Here is a 22,107-nt window from a genome sequence, read left to right as displayed (position 1 = left end):
TCTACCTTTTTCAGTTTATTCCTAAGGCTTTTATTCTTTTTGATGCTACTGTTAATGAGATTTTTTCTTAACTTTATTTTCAGATTGTTTGTTGATAATATATGGAAATACAGGTTGGTTTTTTTAATACTGATTTTGTATCCTGCTTTGCTGAAATTCACTTAGTAGTTCTAGTAGTTGTTTTTGTAGAGTCTTAGAATTTTCTAAATACAGGATCATATTGTCTATAAATACAGATGACTACTGCTGTCTCTGCTCAGTTTTTCTATTTTTAATTTTATTCTTTAGTCTGGCATTCTGTGTCTGCATAGTTTAATGTGTCAGACAGTGGTTTGCACACTGGTTGTGCTCAAACACCTTAAATTTGTAAGGCTTCCAAGATCTTTGTGTGATGTTGGAGGGTGCATTCAAGTCAGTTCTTAGGTCTCCTTGGCTGTTACCTTTCACTGGACTTTCTTGCCACCCTGTCCTGCCTGCCCTCCTTCTTCCCTTGCATGTGGTATTTTCCTAGTCAGCCTGGATATATGGAGAGCTTAAATGAACCAGTGTTTCCAGCATCTCCTTGTTAATTTTCTGTCCATTGTTCTGCTTGCCCTAATGGGGGGCTACAACCTCGGGGTAACAAAGCTGTGGGTTTTCCTCATTTGTTTCCTTTTGAGTACATAGGTTTTCACCATTCCTCCCTCCTGCCCACAACCTCCAAATTGAGTCCATATATTTTGGCTGCAAGCAGCAAATCTGCTAGCTTTTGCTGTCAGTCCCCTGCTGGTAAAACTACTGTTTCCTTCAGTTGATGGAGATAGAGACATGGGGGTTGGGAGCATTCCCAGGCAGGAAGACCAAAAGACCTACAGTTCTTACCTGAAGCTCTAGCTGGTGTTTTGTTTTTTTAAAGAATAGTCATCTGCTCTGGTTAATATCCAGTGCTCTTAAGTGGTTGGTTTTGTCCAGTTTAATACATGTTATCTTTGGAGAGGATTCGTCACCCTCTTAACACCACTATTAGCCAGAAGTCCCTTCTTGCCTTTTCGTTGTGTGTGTACTAAAGAGGATTTGCTTTTTTAGCAGGAAGAAGAGTATGTGTTCTACTTAGTCTATTCACTCTGCCAACATAGACTTTTTTTGTGTGTGTGTGGTACGTGGGCCTCTCACTGTTGTGGCCTCTCCCGTTGCGGAGCACAGGCTCTGGACGCGCAGGCTCAGCGGCCATGGCTCACGGGCCCAGCCGCTCCGCGGCATGTGGGGTCTTCCCAGACCGGGGCACGAACCCGCGTCCCCTGCATCGGCAGGCGGACTCTCAACCACTGCGCCACCAGGGAAGCCCAACATAGACTTTTAAAGAGACTTTGTTATGGAAATAATTCTTTATTACTGCTCAAGGGACCTGTCTAATCCAGTCTCCTTATTTAACAAATGAGGAACTAAGCCCTGGAGAGACTGTGTGACCAGAAAGTTAGTGGCTGAACTGAGGTTATTAGAAGCTGTTAAAACCTGGGTCTCTTGGATTAAAGCATCTTTTCTGTTATACCAGTGATTCTTTATTTTAAGATTTATTTTACTTTATTTTTAAGCAGTTGAAATATTTCTATCCCATTTTTCTCTCAAGCCAGATCTTATATGGAAACCAGTCTGTGAAGCAAAAAATGGCCAGAACTTGGTTGAGGCAGGTGTACAGTCTCCTTTTCCCCTCCTAGGGAGCTTGGGCTCTGGGGAATACTGAGAACATTTGTACTATATAGCTAGAAGTTGGTCTTTCTGGAGTTGGTCTTGCTCTGTAAAATCAGAGCATGGGGAAGGAAGGAGAGTAGATAACTTTTTAAGTTTCTTTTCATCTCTGAAGTTATTTAGTTCTGTGGCCAGAATAAATATTAAGTCCTTAAAGCAGTGAGGGTCCCAGGATGTGAAGAGAACACTTAAGTTGAGTCTTGAAAGATAGATGGGATTTGGGGGCTACTTGTAGGGTTTAGGGTGGGAGTTGTGTTACCTCTCCTTATCAGGTAATCAATCCAGTTAAATGGCCTTTAGAGAAAACTTCCACATTTGGAAATAACATAGATATAAAAGTATATGTTGGGCCGTGGAATAGGGGTATGGAAACATACAAATAAAGTTTCTGAAGAGAACAGATACATAAAGCATAAGAAACCAATTTGATGAACAGATTTTGCCATTGGTCGTTTTTTGGTAAGCAATGTGTATTAAGTTCATGTGTCTTTTTATCTTTCCAAGGTTCAAATGGTTTCCCTGATCCTGATTTAGTATTGAAGTTTGGTCCTGTGGACAGCACACTAGGCTTTCTTCCCTGGCACATCAGGTTGACTGAGATTGTGTAAGTAATTAAAAGTGTACTGACTTTGGTTCGATCCAGCAAGAGTTTCTTGAACCCAGCACCGTGCTAGATGTGGTGGGAATTCCCAAAGAATTATAATACTGGATCCTTTCCCTCAGGTATTTGACCGTATCAGTGGTCAAATAAAAACCTGTATCAATGGCTCAGACACAAGAGAGCATGTGGTTGTGCAAATGTTTGGTATTGAAACTAATCATCGTAGGAGATCAGGAGTGAGAGAGAAAGCTGTGGGCCAGAGTTGTTGATTCCACAGAAAAGATGTGACTTGATCCAGGGTATATAAAATGGGTAGAATTTTTGTAATTAAAGAAAAGGTGGGAAGTGTAGGGGGTGAGCAAGGGAAAAAAAAAAGAAAAGCTGGGGGGGAGGGGCGGGGCGTGAACATCACATTTGAAAGAAATAGGGAACTGGCCACACCAGCACAGAGAGTTAGTGTTAGAAAGCAGTATAAGGTGAAATCAAATTATTTGGGGGTGTTGACATTGGGAATGCTTTAAATATCAGCATAAGGATTGTGTATAACTGTTTAGAGAGGCAGTAGGAAATTGATGAGCCTGTGGGTAATGTGGGAATGGTGCTTCTGGAAGAGTTGGTGGGCAACTATGTACTAGAGTAGATTGGGTTTGGGCAAGGGTGAGGTAAAAAGACAAGTGACGAGGCCATGCCTGTAATTTATGGGAGAATACGTTGATGAGAATGTAACTGCTTATTTGGCAAACTTTTTGTATAAAGGGCCAGAGGGTAAATATTTTAGGCCTTGGGGGCTATATAGTCTCTTGGAACTGCTCTTCTCTGTTGCCACTAAACACTTGCTAGTATAGCTAAACAAGCATGGACAGTATGTCAACAAATGTGTGTGACTGTGTTCTAATAAAACCTTGTTTACAAAAAACGTGGCAGGCTCCTGGGCTGTAATTGCAGACCCCTGATTTAAAATAAAGGAGAGACTTAGGAGCCTTAGAATATATTTAAATTCTGGGTCTTAGGAGGAATATACTACAAAGTTTCTTTCTCATGAGAACTAATTACCAAGTATACTTGCAGGCATAGCACTTTACTCAATAATTGCAGTAAAAACTAGAGTAGAAATGAAATGATTCCTAAGTTCTTAAGCCTAAGTGACTGGGTGAATTGTGGTGTTATTGAGACAAATGGGAAAGTCAAGGCACCATTGATTTTGAAGGGAAGATGTTGAATTCAGGAATAAGAAGATTTTGAGGCCAGAGTCTGTTTAGATGGAAATACTAAGAGGGCAGATGAAGATGTCGAATTGATGCTTGGATGAGATGTCAAGGCTAAGGATGGATCTTCGGGAGCTGTCAGTACCTAGGAAGTAGAAGTAGTTGAACCTGTGAGAATAGAGGACTTCCCTAATGTGTTCATAGAAGAGAACAGTACCAAGGGGTCCTGTATGAAATGCTTCAAGCTGGGGGCAGGAGGGCGACGAAAAGAACACATAGCATGTTAGAGTCAGAAAGGGCTGTAGGTCATCCGGTACTGCCTTCTCATTTCATAGGCCAGGAAAATGGGGAAGAGACATTACTCAGGCTTGTAATAACGTGGAATTAGAACCCAAATCTCCAAACTCTGGGTTTCTTTATGGTGATATGTGTTTCTCTTATCTCTTCCTCCCCCCACCCCAAGGGGTTTTCCAAGTCATTTCAGGTGCCTTTCAGGTGGGCTCTAAGAAAGGTAGCAGTGATATTTTGTGAGGTTGGGAGTGGTTTGGTAGGAAGAGTATGTCTTAAAACGTGGATCTTGGTTTGAATCTTGGCTATGCAGCTTGGTAACATGACTTTGGAAAGCTATTGAAACTTCTCTATATTTGTAAAATGGGCATTTTAATTCAGAGTTGAGGATTTAAATCTGATCATGGGCATCAGATCCTGGCACCTAACAGGCTTTCCCACAGATCTTTGTACATATGTCTGTTATAGCTGTATAATGTTATTTAGAGGTTTGCTCTATATTTGTCTTCTGTCCACCAGACTGTAAGCACCGTGATGACAGGAAAGGTGTCTTAATCACAATGTAGAGAAGAAGACTGGAGCCCTGACGGGACAGACCAGGAAATAACAAGACTGCTTCTGAGTCACTGAGGGGTAGTGACACTAAGTGCTTCTTGAGGAGTGATAGGAGATGAAGCTGTTGATAAAGGGGGTAAAGTGAAGACAACCTAGGAAAGTGGGTAGTTTGAAGAAGACATTGGCAGCAAGCTTTTAGCAAAAAGCAAGTCGTTACATTTGTCCTTGAGAATATCATTTCAGTAGAGTGAATAAGATAAAAGATTGATAGCAGAGATTATTGAGAGATAAGGAAATGGAGGGAAACTGGAGGCTTATTTCAGAATTCTTAGCAGTAAGAGGAAGGATAAAGATTATATGTCAGTTATATCTCAATAAACCTGGTGAGGGAAGAAAAGGAAGGATAATGAAAACATAGCTGAAGAGAACCACAGGGTCAGGCAGGAATTCATTATGGTAGGTTTGTTTAGTCCTTTTCTTATGTTCATGTTACTGTAGAATTCTTAATGTGAGTCTTGTAATTTGACTGGATTTTGGCTCTGATACTGTTTGAAATGTCCAAAACATCAAAGTAAAACTGTATAAATTAGAGATTTTTTTTTTAATGTTAACTATTGAAAATTATTTTAAGTCTTTAAAATACTTAAGGGGAAACCCTCTAACTGTATATTCACTTTGTCTTAAAAGAGCTTGTCTTCACATTGTAGTTGCCCCCTTGAGCAATCGAAAATGATGGAGATAAATATTGTTCATTTATAAATATTGTTCATTTATTGGTTGCTCACCACATGGCTTCAGTAATCATTATGTGGGGATGCTGTGTTGCTCTGCCAGCATTCAGCCTGACTTTTGTAAACTGTTCAAGTAACACTGGCTTTACTCTGACAAAGCCGAGTTCTTGAAGTAAATTTGAGTGAGATCCTTTATTAGCTCTCCAGTTTTGCATTAATCTGGACTTATGCTTTAATAGATTCTGAATCTCTCTAGCCCTACACTGTGCCTTCATCTTGGAGGATAAAAGAATATTCCAAAGTATAAAAGTGTCAGAATTGAAAATGGTCTAACATTCCAATGAATTCATTGTAAATTATGTCTGTTAGTAATTTTCACTTTATCCTTAGAATTAGAAATATAATGTAAACCAACAAGGACCTACTGTATATATAGCACAGGGGACTCTACCTGATATTCTGTGATAACCTATATGAGAAAAGAATCTAAAAAAGAATGACTGGGCTTCCCTGGTGGCACAGTGCTTGAGAGTCCGCCTGCTGATGCAGGGGATGCAGGTTCATGCCCCGGTCCAGGAAGATCCCACATGCCGCGGAGCGGCAAAGCCCGTGAGCCCTGGCGGCTGAGCCTGCGCGTCCGGAGCCTGTGCTCCGCAACGGGAAAGGCCACAACAGTGAGAGGCCCACGTACTGCAAAAAAAAAAAAAAAAAAAAAAAAAAAAAGAATGACTATGTATATGTTTAACTGAATCACGTTGCTATATACTTGAAACTAACACAACACTGTAAATAAACTATACTCCAATAAAATTAAAATACTTTAAAAAAATCCCTTTAAAATCTCAAAAAAAAAAAAAAAGAAATGTAATGTATAAATTTTTTGTTCAAATGGTCCATAGATCTGTGTGAGCAAAGGGTAAGTCTTATCATCCTAAGTAGATTGCCTTCAGAAAGCCTGAAGTCCAGTGCAACGTTTATGGTACTTTGCCACTTTCGTGCTTGCTTTAGTCTTTTGTAGACTCACCTACCAGTTGTGTTTTTGTTTGTTTGTTTGTTTTTTTGCGGTACATGGGCCTCTCACTGTTGTGGCCTCTCCCGTTGCAGAGCACAGGCTCTGGACGCGCAATCTCAGCGGCCACGGCTCACGGGCCTAGCCACTCCACGGCATGTGGGATCTTCCCGGACCTGGGCACGAACCCGTGTCCCCTGCAACGGCAGGCGGACTCTCAACCACTGCGCCACCAGGGAAGCCCTCACCTACCAGTTTTAATAAATTTAAATAAATTTTATCAGCAGAATCTTGCCTTGTGTTCTTTAAGAGTAGTATAGAAATTCATGGTTTAGACACAAGTTTTTTCAAAGGAGGGAGATGAGATCTATCAGACGACATTTATGTCTTAGATGCCTGGTGGTGCAAGATTGTTAGGGAGCCTCAAAAATAAAAATTAGAAACTTGGAAATAAAAAAACGTTCTGAATCTCCATCTCACTACAAGTTGCTTTTCTCTTCTTGTGGAAGGAGGAATTATTTTTTATTTGAACTGTTTCACAGTGAGTTTAACAATCATTTAGTAGAAATAGTTTGACGTACTCTAGGCTTATAATTTACTTTCTTCTGTCCTTAATCTTTCTGGTCATTACCCGTCTGGTTCCCCCTCCAAATTACAGCATATCATCTAATTGCTTTTTTTCTCCTTTTATTTTTTTTTTTCAGCTCTTTGCCTTCCCACCTGAACATCAGTTATGAGGACTTTTTCTCTGCCCTTTGTCAATATGCAGCCTGTGAACAGCGTCTGGGAAAGTAGTGATCCCTGGTTGTGTAATTTGATTTCAGGCTTTTGGAGAAAAGGACTCAAGTGACTCTGATGTTTACAAAGCACCTATGAAACCCTGTACACACCTAGTTCATAATCCTCATAATTTATCAACAAACACAAAAAAGTGTCTTACTTGAGAGTAAGAGTACATGTGAGTGAGTGTGAGTGTGTGAGTGTGTGTGTGCACACGCGTGTGCGTGTGCATGCGTGTGTGGAAATAAACTTATAAATGGGGGAAGTATTGGAGAAGGAAATACGTGGACTTGCACCTTTGAGCAAATAGCAGCGATGTTTTAGGAGCTGAAATTTCAGATTTACAGGCTTCAGCCCCAACTACTTCCCTTTTTTGTGGGGAGAGAAAGGGGTGATTAAAGCTGTTTTGTTGTTGTTTTTTTGGGGGGGAATAACTTTTGTTCAGTCTTTGCAAGTGACCAAACTTTAATTTTTAAGAATAGTATATTGACGTATTAAACGGAAGCATTCTGAGTTTGAGGGATCTCCAGAGGAATGGAGTTCTGTGTTGTTCACATGTTAAAAGTTTGCTCACCTTTGGAGCAGAGGGAATACCTATTTTCAGACATCCGTCCATTTTCATCTCTTCGTTATTGTCAAACAGTGTGACTTGAAAATGTCGCTCTGTTATCTGTGTTCTGGGTTGTGAAGATCACTTGAAAAAGAACTCTTACAACATTGAAATGCAGAATTTAAAAAATTTTAAATATTGTATGAGGCAGTCATAAAAGGTGAAAAGGTTGTAATCTTAAAAGTAAAGGTGAAACTTTCCTGAATAAGGAAAGACAGTTTTGATCTCCTTTTCTGTTTGGTGGGCAGTGGGCTAGATAGTACCCGAAGCTGGTTTAAAAAATTTCCATTAACTGTGTTTATTTAAATAAGCATTTGAGGGAAATTACCAAGGCAGCTCTTTTCCTCAAAAGTAACCTGTTCCTCTTTGGAATAGCGCATTTAGGACCATGTTAGTACCCAGGATTTTTACTTAATAAATCCTTACGGTGACTTTGCATAAAAATATGATCTTTAAGTAAGATTGAGGCCCGTGTAGGTAATAAAACATTACCAAAGTCTACAAAAGTAATTTAATTTTGCATGTTCTCTTTCATGGCAGAGAACAGCACTGGTTCTGTTACCTTTTAAATGAAGAAATGATTTTTTGATAGGTGTTTAGTTTTTCTTCCCTCACTGCTGACACTCGGTCAGAAACCATTATTCTTTATACTTGATGGGCTGTTTTCAGAAGAATCTTATTAACAAGTGCACAATCGTTATCCAAAATTGTATGTTTAGAATGGAGTAGTTTAAAAACTAGGTCTCAGAGTCTGAAAAATAGCAAAGAAGACTGGATTTGGAAAGCAAGGTCTGGAATTGCTTGCCAAATTCTGAGGCTATGAAGAATAAATGTTTTGACTTTGGATTCCAAAACCCCATTTATGATTTTAAAAACACTTGAAATAAAATGATTATAAACTAAATTTGGTTCAGTGACATTACTTTGCACATTGTAGTTCTTTTGTACATTGTGAGACTTTTTTTTTAAGTCTTAATTTATTGCTAAAAGTTTTGTGTGATGCTATAGCATATCTCTAAACTTTACCAGAGAATTTTTTATTTCTGTTCCCCTGTACTGTCATGCATGTTCTATTGAGGCTTTTTGGCCTTAGTTGAAGACTGAATTTATGCCTTTTATAAACATGTGTTTTTTTTAAACATTCTGGAATATATAGGGTTTTAATGAATTAAATTTAATGGGCCCGATTGAAGTGAAGGGATTTAATATTTGTTAAAATGAAGTTAGTCAAATAAATTATCCACTGGGTTATAGCCAAAGCCACTAAAGGTTTAATAGTTGAGTCTTTGTATTTTTATTTCTCCTTATATTTCACAGCAGTGTAGTGTTACACATTACAGTAAATCTGTAACCTGTGACCTGAGTCTGTTATAGTCCTAAGTAGGAAGAGACCCTTAAAACAAGTTGCTGAGGATTCTGATTTCAGATATAGGCATTCCAGATCCTTCCCATGAGTTTAACTTTAGTACAGTCTCCACAATTTGAATGACATCAGTCATTCTGTAATTCCTGCCCAAATCATCTACTATGCGTTATCAGTGGTCCCTTTGCACTCCCAAGAAGAACTGATAAAAACTTTAAAGAAACGTGTTGTTTGTCTTGATGTGTTTTGAAGAATATTGTCTTTAAATTGTTTCTTCTTGACACTGCCCACAATGGAAAAATTATCAAATTAAACCTACCTTATGGATGGCAGCTTGGAGCTTAGCAAGAGGTTGGAGGGTTTGAATTCCATTCCCAATTCTGGTTGTGTTTTGTTTCTTAACACTGATTGCTGTTAGAAAGTTTGAAAGCTGGTTTTGATGTGAATAGCAAATTCTGGTAGATTGTGACTAAGGCTTAATAATGCCTGTCTTAAGAGAAGAATGTGTTATAATGTTAATGAACAGTGCCAAATACACTGTACACATCTACAATTTAATCTTTGAATGTATGTTACTTGATTAGTTCCCTCCTGTGTGATGGTACCATGCATAGAGTCAAATCCTTGTGATGTTTTGTATGGCTGTAGACTTTGGCAACATGTAAATAATGTGTAAAGCAAGTTTTTATGATTAAGGAATCAAATTTATTGAATTTTACTATTGAAAGTTGAAACGACATGTATGAACAAAAACAATAAAAGAATATACACTTTTCATGGACTATAGTATTATGTGAATGCTACATTCTAAACATGTAGGGACTGCAAAAATGTAATGAGAAACTCATATGACAAGATAGCAATACTATATTTTTGGATGGTAAGTTGTTGATTGAAGTATATTCTCATTTTTACCAGATTAAACATTTGGAACCGTAAAATGTTATTTGCTCTTTGCTAGGTAACAGTGAGGTAAAATTCAGCTTCGCCATTGGTAAAATTGTCAAAATTCCACAGTAATTAAAATCTGAACAGTTTTTTACTGAATATGGAATGCCAAGTTGAAAATGTATATGTGTACTCTTTTAAAAAGGAATTTGACGTTCTCGTTAAACCAGGAAATAGAAGGGTAAGAGCTATGGTTTGTCTTACGTTGCATAGAGTATTCACTTTCTAACTCGAGGATCTAATGATAAGATAGCTGGCTTTTTATGCATAATTTTTATCTGAAATTGTTTCTCAAAGGTCACCTTTTAACTTTAGTTAATAGGAAATGCCTTTAACAAAAGTTAGTGTAGGAAAAGTTCAAGGTAGTTCGAAATAAAACCCAGGAAACGAGAATACGGCCAGCAGTTGTCCAAGAATCCTAGTCGATACGACATAAACTGTTATAAAATTAGTCGAAAAGGGAAGTGCAAAAAATTTGCTTGCGACTTGAATAAAAAATACACATTCATTCTAAAAAAAAAAAGAGAATTCAGAGAAGCAGATGTAAAGGAAAATAACTTCTAATACCATCGCTCATTGATTACATTTTTGGTGACAATCCTAGAACTTTTTTGTATTTATATTTTAAAACGTGGATCCTACTGTAACAGGTTTAATAAAGAGATTCTTTTTAAACTACAAACCATAAATTGAGTCTTGCATTCTATTTTGTATCTGGTTATTGTATCTGGATATAAACAATTACATCACATGAAAATGTTTGGAAAAAATTATAGTCCACATTCAGTTGTCCTTAATGAGTATTTAACCTTGGCCCAAATTCTTCAAGTAATTTAATACTCATCTCTCTTACCTCCATCTTCTAGAGATTCAGGTACTATAAATTAATTTTAGCATCTGGATTCATATCCAGATGATTGCAAAAATAATAAAAACTATATGTCCTCCCAGATCAAACTATTTGGATTCTTTGCTATTGACCATGTTTACACTTTCCTTCATTAGCATTAATAATTTAACTTGCTTTTATGAGGACAAGGAAAAAAATCTGTCTCAGGGAAGGAAAGCCTGATCAAAATGATAAAATAAGAATTAGGTGAGTGCTAACAGCATAGTTCTACTTGCACAAAGTATTTAATATTTCCTTTCTGATGATTGATTTCAACTGCTAAATCTTTTATGCATTTGGTTCTGTGAACTATTCCTTTATTTTGATAAGTGTATTTTGCCATTTTATTCCCCAGTAGTAGATGTACATAACAACTAAATTTCTTATTTGTACAAAATTTAGTGAAGTAGATGGGTAATGGTAATAGTAACCAACTCTTTTCCCCAGAGAGGAACCTATATTTTAATTAGGTTTCAGATAATTAGAAAATGGAACATAAAAATGTGGAAGGTACTTAACTGGAGATGTTTGGCAGCATTTATCCAGTGTAGTTGTACTCAACTGGAGTGATTATGCCTGACAGTGGACATTTGCTAATGTCTGGAGACATTTTTATTTGTCACAACTGGGGGAGGAGAGGCCAAGGATGCTGCTAAAAGTGCTGCAATTCATCCGACAGCCTTCAAAACAATTATCCGGCCTTAACTGTCAGTCAGTGGTGCTGAGGCTCAGAATCTTTGGTCTAGTGTAGTTTATTTGAAGAGAGGTGATGAGGATGTTGCCTAAAATATGCTATATGGTAATTGTAAAAAAAAAAAAAAAAAGTTTGTTTAGATTTGACTATAGACCATAGTTTAGAGGTGAAATGTTATATATGCATATTTTAATTATATGAAATGATATATTAAGTTTTTTCCACTCATGAGTTCTATTTATTATTTTTACATTTATCTTTGGCATTTTGAGATACCTACCAATTTTCCAAAGCTTGTCAGCTTGTTGCCTGAATTTATTTGAGAGAGAGTAATGTTTTATGAAAGATAGTAATGTTTTACACAGGTATGGTGTTATAAGAAACCTCATGCTTCAAATTACTCATTGTATAAACAGATATCAAGTTAGCAATTTCTTTTATGCATCCTGTAGGTAATTGATTTCCACATTATATAACCATTTATATTGTTCTTAAAAATTATCTTTAAAATGCTTGTCGTATGTATGTCCCGTGCTTTTTTTTTTTTTTTTTTTTTTTGCGGTATGCGGGCCTCTCACTGTTGTGGCCTCTCCCGCTGCGGAGCACAGGCTCCGGACGCGCAGGCCCAGCGGCCATGGCTCACGGGCCCAGCCGCTCCACGGCATATGGGATCCTCCCAGACCGGGGCACGAACCCGTATCCCCTGCATCGGCAGGCGGACTCTCAACCACTGCGCCACCAGGGAGGCCCGCGTGCTTATTTTTGAGATATATCTCCAAGAATAATAACTAAATCATTGTTATATTTCTTTACCTCTTCCTTTTTTAGCCCTCTGAAAGTGACATTGATAGAAGTGGCTTCAGTCTAATGTGATTTTCCCAAATATTACCTGCAATTCAAATAAGTAATCTCTTCTTGTAAAGAGATTTTGCTTGGCCTGGACCTCAAAGAGGACTTTTCTGAGGGATAATTATAGAGGTATAAACCTGCTTATGTTCAGGTGTACATGGGATATATGTATATGTGAAAATAGTCCTGGTAAGTCTGTCATTAATTTTGGAGTGTGAGGTACAACAATATAGAGTCTTCAGGAGATTAATAGGAATGCATAAGAAATATCCAGGCAAATGATTTCATTACATATTAATTTATGAATTACTTGGAAGCTGAAGTTCATCTGTATGTAGATATGCAGAATATCAAGTTTGCAAAATCAGACTTTATCAGTTATACTCTGAGATCCTCAGCTTATCAGATGGAATATAAGACCAGCCACGATGCTCAGCATCAGTTGATGATGCTTTTAATTATTTTAAAAGAAAGAAAAACATAGCTTCCTTACTGCTTACTTGTCTGCGCCCAGGGAAAGAAAAGCGAAGTTAACACAACCAGCATGTGTACATATTCTATTCATGCAGGTAGAAGTAGGATTGTGATTGCTGTGTCCAAGGGTAATCATTGCCAAATTCCCCTTTGTAGGTCCTCTACCATATTCTATTATACTTCCACTTGCAGTGTATGAGATTGCCTATTTCTTTATAGAGTCTGCCGCCATCAACTTTTAGATTTTTGCAATTTGATGGATGAGAAGTGTTTTTTGTAGTTTTAATTTGCATTTTATGGTAGATTGTGTTTGCAAAGATGGTGTAACAATAGTTCCCATTCCACATGCTTTTTTTTTTTCCACATGCTTTTTTACTGTGTTACTTTGCCAGTTTTTCATAATGCGATAGAGTCTATTTCCCTGTTCCTTGAATCTGGGCTGGCTCTGTGACTGACTGTGATTAATAGTATGTGTCAGAAGTGCTACTCAGCTTGCAAGGCTGCATCTTAAAGATCTTGCTTCTTCCTCCTTGTTCTTGGAGCACTGAGCCATCACATAATGAGGTATGTCTTGCTGGAGAGACCACATGGGGTGGAGGGGGGGAGGGGGGAGGGGGGAGGGTCCCAGTGGGAGGAGGAGGGCGAGGGAGAGAGACAAGAGGGGCTATAAATGGAAAGAGATTTAGAAGACATCAATCAATTACCTTAGGTAGACCTTATTTTAATCCAAACTTCTGTTTGTTATTTTTATTTGTTTCAGGTTAAATTTATATATTAACTTGGAGAGAACTGAACATTTTTATGATGTTGAATTGACCAAGAACAAAGGATATCATGCCATTTGTTCAAGTTTACTCTTGAATTTTTCAGTCTTTCAAGAGGGTTTTAAAATTTTATTCATGTAAGTGTTGCAAATTTCTAAGTTTACACTCAAATATTTAATCTTGGTTTCTTTTTCTTTTGTATTGATTTTTGTATGTTGATTTTATACTCCACTACCTCACTGAATTCTCATATTGTTTATATTAGCTTTACTTTTGTTTTTCTTAGATTTTCTAGGTATTCTATCATCAGCAAATAGAGATAATTTTACCACTTCCTTTGCAATTCTTATGTTTTTAACTGTTTTTTCTTTTCTAATTATGTTTACTAATACCTCCAATGTAATAAGTGATGGAGATAATGGGTAACCAAGCCTTAAACTTGACTTCAGTGAGAATGCCCGTACTGTTTCCCCTCTTATCAGATGCTGATTTGGAAGCTAAGCATATGTGTATATTTATACATATAAATTGTGATAAGAAAGTATTCATCATTTCCTATTTAAATCCTTGATTAAATATTAAATCAAGAATTGATGCTAAATTTTGTTCAAGACTTTTTAGGATATATGGAGATGATTGTATGATTTTACTTCTTAGATCTTCTAATATGGTAAATTATGCTAATGGTTTCCTAATATTAAATCTTCATTGTATTCCTAGAATAAACCACACGGAGATGTATTGTTCTTTTTTAAAAACTGAGCTTTTGGATTCTATTTGCTGATATTTTAATTATAATTTTGCATTGATGTTCATAAGTGAGCTATGTCTGAAGTTTTCTTTCCTTTGCAATGTAATTCAGGTTTTGGAATCAATGTTATATTTTACAAGAATACATTGGAAGTTTCTCTTCTTTTAGAACAGTTTAATAGGGTTGGGATTATTTGATCTTTGAAGATTTGATAGAATTCCCCTCTGAAACCACCTAGACCTGGTGCTTGTTTTGGGGTTAGTTCTTTGATAAGTTTTTAATTTCAGTTTATATTTTCTATCTCAGTAGAGGCCAAATTTGGTAAAATATATTTTCCTAGGATACCTATTCCAGTTTTCAAATTTATTTGTAAAGACATGTACTAAGTAATCTTTCAGTGTTTTCTTTTTTTTTAACATAGCCTTTGTTTCTAAGTTATTTTTCCCTTTTCATTTCTATGTTGTGTATTTGTGTTTTCTTTTTCTTTTTTTGATTAGTTATCTAGTGGCCTCATTTATTTTGTTGATTAATTTTTAAGAACCAGCTTTTTAATTTGTTAGTTCTATTATTTCATTTTGTTTCTAAACCATTATTTGTGCCTTATCTGTATTATTGCATTTCCTCTTTCAGTTTTCTCTGTTGCTATTTTTATAGCTTTTGAAGTGCATATTTAATGCAGTATATTTATTCTTTATTTTTCTTAGTATAAGTATATATATAAGCTCTAAATTTCCCACCAATCACTGATTTAGTTGTATCCTATACATCCTTTTTTTATTATAATTTTTAAAGAAATTTGGCGATTTTGGCTCGTCTTTTTGCTCTTACCTAAGTTGTGTGTTTAATAAGTGGTTTTTAAATTTTTCCTGTTAAAATGACATTTTTGGCTTTAAAAACTTGTTTATTGGCTTCTAATTTTACCATATTGTGATCAAAGAAATATTGTTTGTATTTTCCTACTTTATACAACTTTTTGAGGTATTCTTTTTGACATAATAGTCAGTTTCCTCAACTGTTTCATGTTTCTTGAAAAGAAGATAGATTCTTTAATATCAGGGTACAGATTTTGATATATATTCATATATATAAGTATCTACCTTACTGAGTATGTTATTTAGGACTTTTATATACTTAGTGTATTTATTTTTATTTTGTCTTGGACTAATAATGATGTATTATTAATATGTGTGTCAATTTGTCCCTGCATCTTCTCATGTTTCTGCTTTATGAAGGTGGCCACTATGTTATTTGGTATAGAGATATTCAAAACTGCTATATTTTCATTATGAATTGTGAACTTAATGTTACAAAGTGTCCTTCTTTGTCTTTGTTCAGTGCTTTGGGGCCTGAATTCATCTTGTTAGATATTATGCTTACAGCCCTGCTTTACTTTTGTTTGCAATTGCCTAGTCTATTTTGCCTATTTCTCTATTTTTAGCCTTGTTTTAGAGGTGTCTCTTGAATACAGCATAAGCTTGGATTTTGCTTTATTGAACTACGTGGGAAAAGATAAATGGTTATGTTAAGCCTATTTATATTTATTGGTATAACTCACTTGGTGAGTCTATGCATTGCTGTGGAGACAGTCCGGCTAAAACTTACAAATTCATGCTTCCTAAGTTTTCAGTAATGTGTATTATTTTTATAAATGAACACCTACATAGAGTAAACTTTTATATTAAAAAAGCCAGGGTTTTATATTTTATGTGTGTGGTATATATTTTGTTTTACTTACATAGAATTTTTGTATAATGTTTTTTATTTCAGAATATTCTACGTGACTTTATTTTTCTTTGATTGACAGTGTTGACCTGAAGTAAATAGACTCACAGATATTTCTCCAGGAAAGGTAGGTTTATTTGGGATCAGCAGAGAATTGCAGTTCTGGGTCTGCACCCACAGCAAGCTTTGTTCAAGTCCCCGCCACAGCAAAGGAAGGAGGATGCTTTTACAGAGAGGAAAAGGAAGTTGGTAGGGCTGTAGTAAACAGAGTCCATGGCTTTTCATTGGCTGAGTCCTTGTCAGGAAAGGAGTCTTCCTTCTTCCTGTTGGCTCTGCTATCGTTTCAGAGCGTGAGAGCTCCCCCTTCTGGTTGCCCAACTCTATTCAATTGAGGTTTCTGTGTATTAATTTTTTTTTTTTTTGCAACAGTTTAAAAAAATCAAATGCACTTGGTATTTTCATTGACATTTTCTTTTGTTCTTTTTTTGTTGTACTGTCTCTCCCACCCCATAATAGTAATCTGCTCATAGTGGGCACTTGGTGAATACTAGGTACAACAAATGACTGTCCCTAGGCAACTTTAATCTGTGTTTGAATGTGTCTACTGGAACCACATCTGTGATCTAGAGACCATCAACACTGTGCGGCTCAACATGATCTAGCCATTCTGTTTTCAAGCAGAATTTAAAACACTACTGTTCATCATTTCCTTGAACCCAATTTCCCCTTAAGCCAAATGTGTCATTCTTATTTTACTGGGCACTTTTGTCTTTGGTATTCATATAAAATGTTGAGTAAAATGGAAATTTAAACAATACTATTTAGCGACAGCTTATGATGGTGTTCTAAGTTGAATAATGGCCACCCAAAGATAGCAAGTCCTAAACCCTGGAATTTATAAACGTTACCTTAAAATTTGGAAAGAGGGTTTTGCAGATGTAATCAAATTAAGAATTTTGGGAAGAGGGGATTGCCCTAGATTATCTGGGTGGGCCCTAAATGCCGTCAAAGTAGCTTTAAAAGAGTGAGGAAAAGGGAGATAACACAGACACAGAGGAAAGGACATGCGGATCAAGGAAGCAGTGTGATCATGGAGGCAGAGATTGGAGTGATGCTTTCCCAAGCCACAGAATGCCTAGAACCACCAGACCCTGGAAGAGGCAAGGCATGCATTCTCCCCTAGATTCTTCAGAGGGAATGTGGCCCTGCGGACACCTTGATTCAGACTTCAGTCCTCCAGAACTGCGAGAGAAAAAAATTTCTGTTGTTTTAAGTCACCAAGTCTATAATATGTCACAACAGCCACAGAAAACTAGTATAGATGGAAAAGTTACTAAAGCTGTATGAAAATGGCTATTGTAGGAGATAGCCTGGCTGTTGCTATTTGTCTATATAATCTCTGAATTGACTCAAACTATTGTGCCAGAAAGACAAAGTTTTTAAGGCTAACTGCTTAAAAGGCAGAGTGCATTTAAGGCTGAAGGGTGTGAATTTGGCTAAGTAATGTATGTTTTGCCCTCAAAGATCATTGAGCTGACAACCACCTGGTAAAACCCAAATTTTTGAACAACTGGTTATAAGCGACCAGTCTCATGTTGCTATGTCTGACAATTCAAAGGTGTAGTGGACTGTCAGCATTTCTACGGCTGTCTACCTTCCAAACTTTCCCTCCTTTCTGGGATAATCCACCATGAGTCTCAGTGGAACACAGGGTGCTACCTCCAATGATAGTTAATGGTTAATTTGTCCCTCTCCTCTTCTTCTTGGAGCCAGGACTTGGTCATATGACCAGGGCTTAGTTAATTAAACATTCCAACTCAGGACCCTGAATCTTCAGTGACTGCCATATACATAGGGACAGTTAGGCAGGATTCATAGCAGCAGGGGCAGCTGTTTCTGCTAAAAGCGCCCTGTTTCCTCACTTCAACGCTGTCTTGGTGTTGGCTCCTAGTCAAAGTCTGGCGCCCCCCCAGCATCCCACCAATAATGTGAATTCCCAATATCCTTCCAGTAATTTCCCTTTTTACTTAAGAGAACTGGTGTCAGTTTCTGCCACTTTTAGTTTGAAGGTTTCTAACAGATGTATTGGCTCTTCTTAATGTCTTAGTATCTATCTTACTATCTTACTATTAAGAATTCAGGCTTCTTTAATCCAATAGGATTTCTGACTCGAGAGTGAAAGTGAGCCTTGGACAGCCTTAAAATACTACTGTTGATTATCTTTTCAAGACATACCAAATTGTATAAAGTAATCAAAACACCTAAGGAGGTCTTTGTGACAAGTTAGCTAGTGTTTTAGCATCCTTATTATCCCCAGGATAATTAGAATTCTGCTCGATACTTTAAGGTAAAACTGATAAGTTTTTTTGTTAATTAATTAATTATATAGCACGTACAGAAAAAATTATAAAATTTATTATTGATTGCTTCATGCCAATCATTGTTTTATGCGTTTTATACGTTATCTTATTTAATCCTCATTAAAATATTATGAGTCAGGTACCATTAAAATTTCTAGATAAGGAAATGGAGACATTGGCAAAAGAAAAAAGAGGAGGCATCTGATAGTTTTGTTACCCTCTAAACAACTTCAACCATCACTAGTAAGTCAAGTACAGTGAAGTCCAGACAATCCAGTCACTGCAAGACTTAATGCATCCTTTATTTGTGACTTAAGTGTGGCTCTCAAAACAGCACCACATACAGATGGTGCAGTTGGCGTAGCAGATGTAGATTGAAGCCAGCTGCAGAATTGCACAAATGAATCTATAGTTTAATTTGATATATATGTATATATAAAATTGTATAATTGTATAACATAAATATAATTTTTTTAAGGAGCACCTTCCTCATCTAGAAAATCATTTGGGATTACTTAAGGCAATCTCAACTTCATAGTTTAGCTGAAAACCATATGGAGAATCTTGATATAGAGGTAGAGAGTAAAAATAACTTTTAAAGAAGTTAGTATGGCTTACATTTCATGATCAAGCTGGCAGAAATAACTAACTTTTTAGGCTGTTCTCTTCTTGTACCATACTTTGTCCCAGTGATATTTTACCTCTTTATCCTGGCACATCTCATGCCTCCAAGTGGAAGTCTCCAATGGTGAGGGCCTGAATGACTCTGCTGGGGTTATATGTTTAGTGCCTGTTTTTCCTGTTGGCTAGGTTCCTCACCTCTTCTCCCTGTAATCTCATGACCTCTCCCTCTCCACGTGGTGTCTTCAAATTGCCTCTATATATGGTGTTTCCAGTAGAGTAGCCAGACCTCTGACATGGCAGCTCAGGGCTCCCAAGAGTGCAAAAGCAAAAGCTGCCAGGGCTTCTTCCTTATTGTATTGGTTAAAGCAGGTCAGTGGGCCAGCTCAGATTCAGGGGGAGGAGATTACAGAAGGACTACTTTGGGAGTCACCAAAGAAAGAGTGGAGCACATGGTGTAAAGGCAGCATTCCAGCCATGTTTGTGTCCAGCCATTATGTGCATGCACATGCTGGACGTTTGATGAAAGATTTTTCTCCCTTCTCCTTGCATCACGTCAGATCCTTATTTCAACTACCTATGCATAGATGCAAAAATAAGGACCTCACATCCCATATTTATCATGCTATTAGTATTTCTTTGTGTTAGGTCAGATTTGTAATAATTTTCATCAGAGGTTAATGCAGAATTTAGAAAGCAATGAATTGTGCCTTATCGTCAAAATAAAGATCAGATCAGAACAGAATGAGAATAATTTTCTGAGAAAAAGAATAGGTACATCCTATTGGTTGATTTTTTTTAAACCAGCATTCTTACGGTATAATTTATGTAATACAATTTAAGGTATAATTAACATAAATAAAATGCATAGATCTTAAGTGTTGTTTTACTGAGTTTTGACAATTTTATACACCTACCCAAAACGACATAAATCATTTCTATCACCAGAGAAAGTGTTCTCATGCCCCTTTCCAGTCAGTTCTCTCTCACCTCCAGGAGCAGCTATTGTTATGATATCTGTTACCATAGATTCGTTTTGCTGGTTCTTAAATTTCATGTAAATTGTATAGATTATACAACCTGTTGTGTCTAGATTTATTTACTTACCATGATGTTTTTGAAATTCTTCCGTTTAGTTGAGTATATCAGTAGTTCCCTTTATTAAATAATGAGTAGTTTTTCATTAGATGGATATACCACATTTTGTTTATCCATGCTCCTGTTGATTGATTGACACTTTGGTTATTTCCAGTTTTTGGCTACTATAAATAAGGATGCTATAAACACTCTTGTATCTCTCTCTCTCTCACCCTCTTTTTCCCTCCCCCCATACATACTTGCTGAATCAAAGAGTAAATGTATATTTAAGTTGTAATAAATTGCCAAACGGTTCTCTAAAGTGGCAGTAGGGAATTCCCTGGTGGCACAGTGGTTAAGAATCCGCCTGCCGGGCCTCCCTGGTGGCGCAGTGGTTGAGAGTCCGCCTGCCGATGCAGGGGATACGGGTTCGTGCCCCGGTCTGGGAGGATCCCATATGCCGCGGAGCGGCTGGGCCCGTGAGCCATGGCCGCTGAGCCTGCGCGTCCGGAGCCTGTGCTCCGCAACGGGAGAGGCCACAACAGTGAGAGGCCCGCGTACAGCAAAAAAAAAAAAAAAGAATCCGCCTGCCAATGCAGGCGACATGGGTTCAAGCCCTGGTCTGGGAAGATCCCACATGCCATGGAGCAACTAAGCCCGTGTGCCACAACTACTGACCCTGTGCTCTAGAGCCCGCGAGCCACAACTACTGAAGCCCGTGCACCTAGAGCCCGTGCTCTGCAACAAGAGAAGCCACCACAATGAGAAGCCCACGCACTGCAGCAAAGAGTAGCCCCCACTCGCTGCAACTAGAGAAAGCCCGTGCAGCAATGAAGACCCAATGTGGCCACAAATAAATAAATAAATAAATAAATAAATAAATAAATAAAAAGTGGTAGTAATGAAGAGAGTTTTAGTCACTTCCTATCATCACTAATGTTTGGTGTTGCCAGTCTTTTTAGCATCCTAATGGATGTGAAATGGTGTCTCATAGTTCTATTTTGCATTTCTCTTATGACTAAAGATGTTGGACACATTTTCATGCGCTCATTGGCCATTCATACCCCTTCTCCTGTCAAGTGGCTTTAAGACGTTTTCCCACTTGTATAATTCTTTATATATTCTGATACCAGTACTTTGTCAGATCAATGTGTTAAGATTATTTTTATCCTCAGTCTATGGCTTGTCTATTCATTTTCTTAATGATATCTTTTGATGAGCAAAAATGTTTACTTGTGATTAAATTCAAGTTATCAATTTTTAAAATTTTATGGTTAGTCCTTTTTGTCTTATCTAAAAATATTTTAATGGTCCAAGGTCACAAAAGGTATTTTCCTATGTTTTTTAGTAGATATTCTATGGTTTTAGCTTTTATATTTAGGTCAACTTCCATTTGAACTGTAGTCAGAAAAGATACTTGTTATGATTTCAATCTTAAATTTTTCAGACTTGTTTTGTGGCCTAACATATGATCTCTCCTGGAGAATGTTTCATGCAGACTTGAAAAAAATTTGTCTTCTGTTGCCATTGGATAGAATGTTCTGTGTGTGTATGTTAAACCTATTTGGTTTATATTATTGTTCAAGTCCACTGTTACCTTATTAATTTTCTGACTAGATCATCTATCTGTTATTGAAAGTAGGGGTACAATTATTGTATTGCTGTCTATTTCTTCCTTCAGTCCTATTAATATTTGCTTTATATATTTTTGTTCTCCTATATTGGGGTGCATATATATTTACAATTGTTATATCCCCTTGATGAATTGACCCCGTTGTCATTATATAGTGCCGTTATTTGTCTTTTTTGAGAGTTTATGACTTAAAGTCTATTTTGTCTGATACAAGTATAGTCATTTCTCTCTCTTTTGGTTATCATTTACATGGAATATCTTTTTCGACCCCTTCACTTTCAGCCTATGTGTGTCATTAAAGCTAACGTGACTCTCTTGTAGGCGCCAAATTGTTGGTCACTAGGGCAGGCCAGGTACTGGAGTCTACCATGACATTCACTTCATTCTGTCACTCTGCCGTGCTGCCTGGGCTTCAAGTGGGGTGAAGGGTGTAATGTGAAACTGTCCTTCCTACCCTC

General features: G+C 37.1%; 1 protein-coding gene across 1 annotated transcript in view; it reads left to right on the top strand.

Annotated features, from left to right (window-relative positions):
- NUS1 (NUS1 dehydrodolichyl diphosphate synthase subunit) overlaps positions 1 to 9,642 on the top strand; it is a 28,561-nt gene extending 18,919 nt beyond the window's left edge. The window contains exons 4-5 of the mRNA XM_060115215.1: positions 2,230 to 2,329; positions 6,819 to 9,642. Coding sequence (XP_059971198.1) covers positions 2,230 to 2,329; positions 6,819 to 6,909 — 191 coding nt within the window. The 3' untranslated portion in view covers positions 6,910 to 9,642. The remainder of the gene's footprint in view (positions 1 to 2,229; positions 2,330 to 6,818) is intronic.
- The last annotated feature ends 12,465 nt before the right edge of the window (positions 9,643 to 22,107 follow it).

The sequence above is a fragment of the Mesoplodon densirostris genome, chromosome 12, assembly GCF_025265405.1.
Source record: "Mesoplodon densirostris isolate mMesDen1 chromosome 12, mMesDen1 primary haplotype, whole genome shotgun sequence".
Classification (NCBI taxonomy): domain Eukaryota; kingdom Metazoa; phylum Chordata; class Mammalia; order Artiodactyla; family Ziphiidae; genus Mesoplodon; species Mesoplodon densirostris.
Note: the sequence above shows the minus strand (reverse complement) of the source record. Positions and strands in the feature narration are given on the sequence as shown.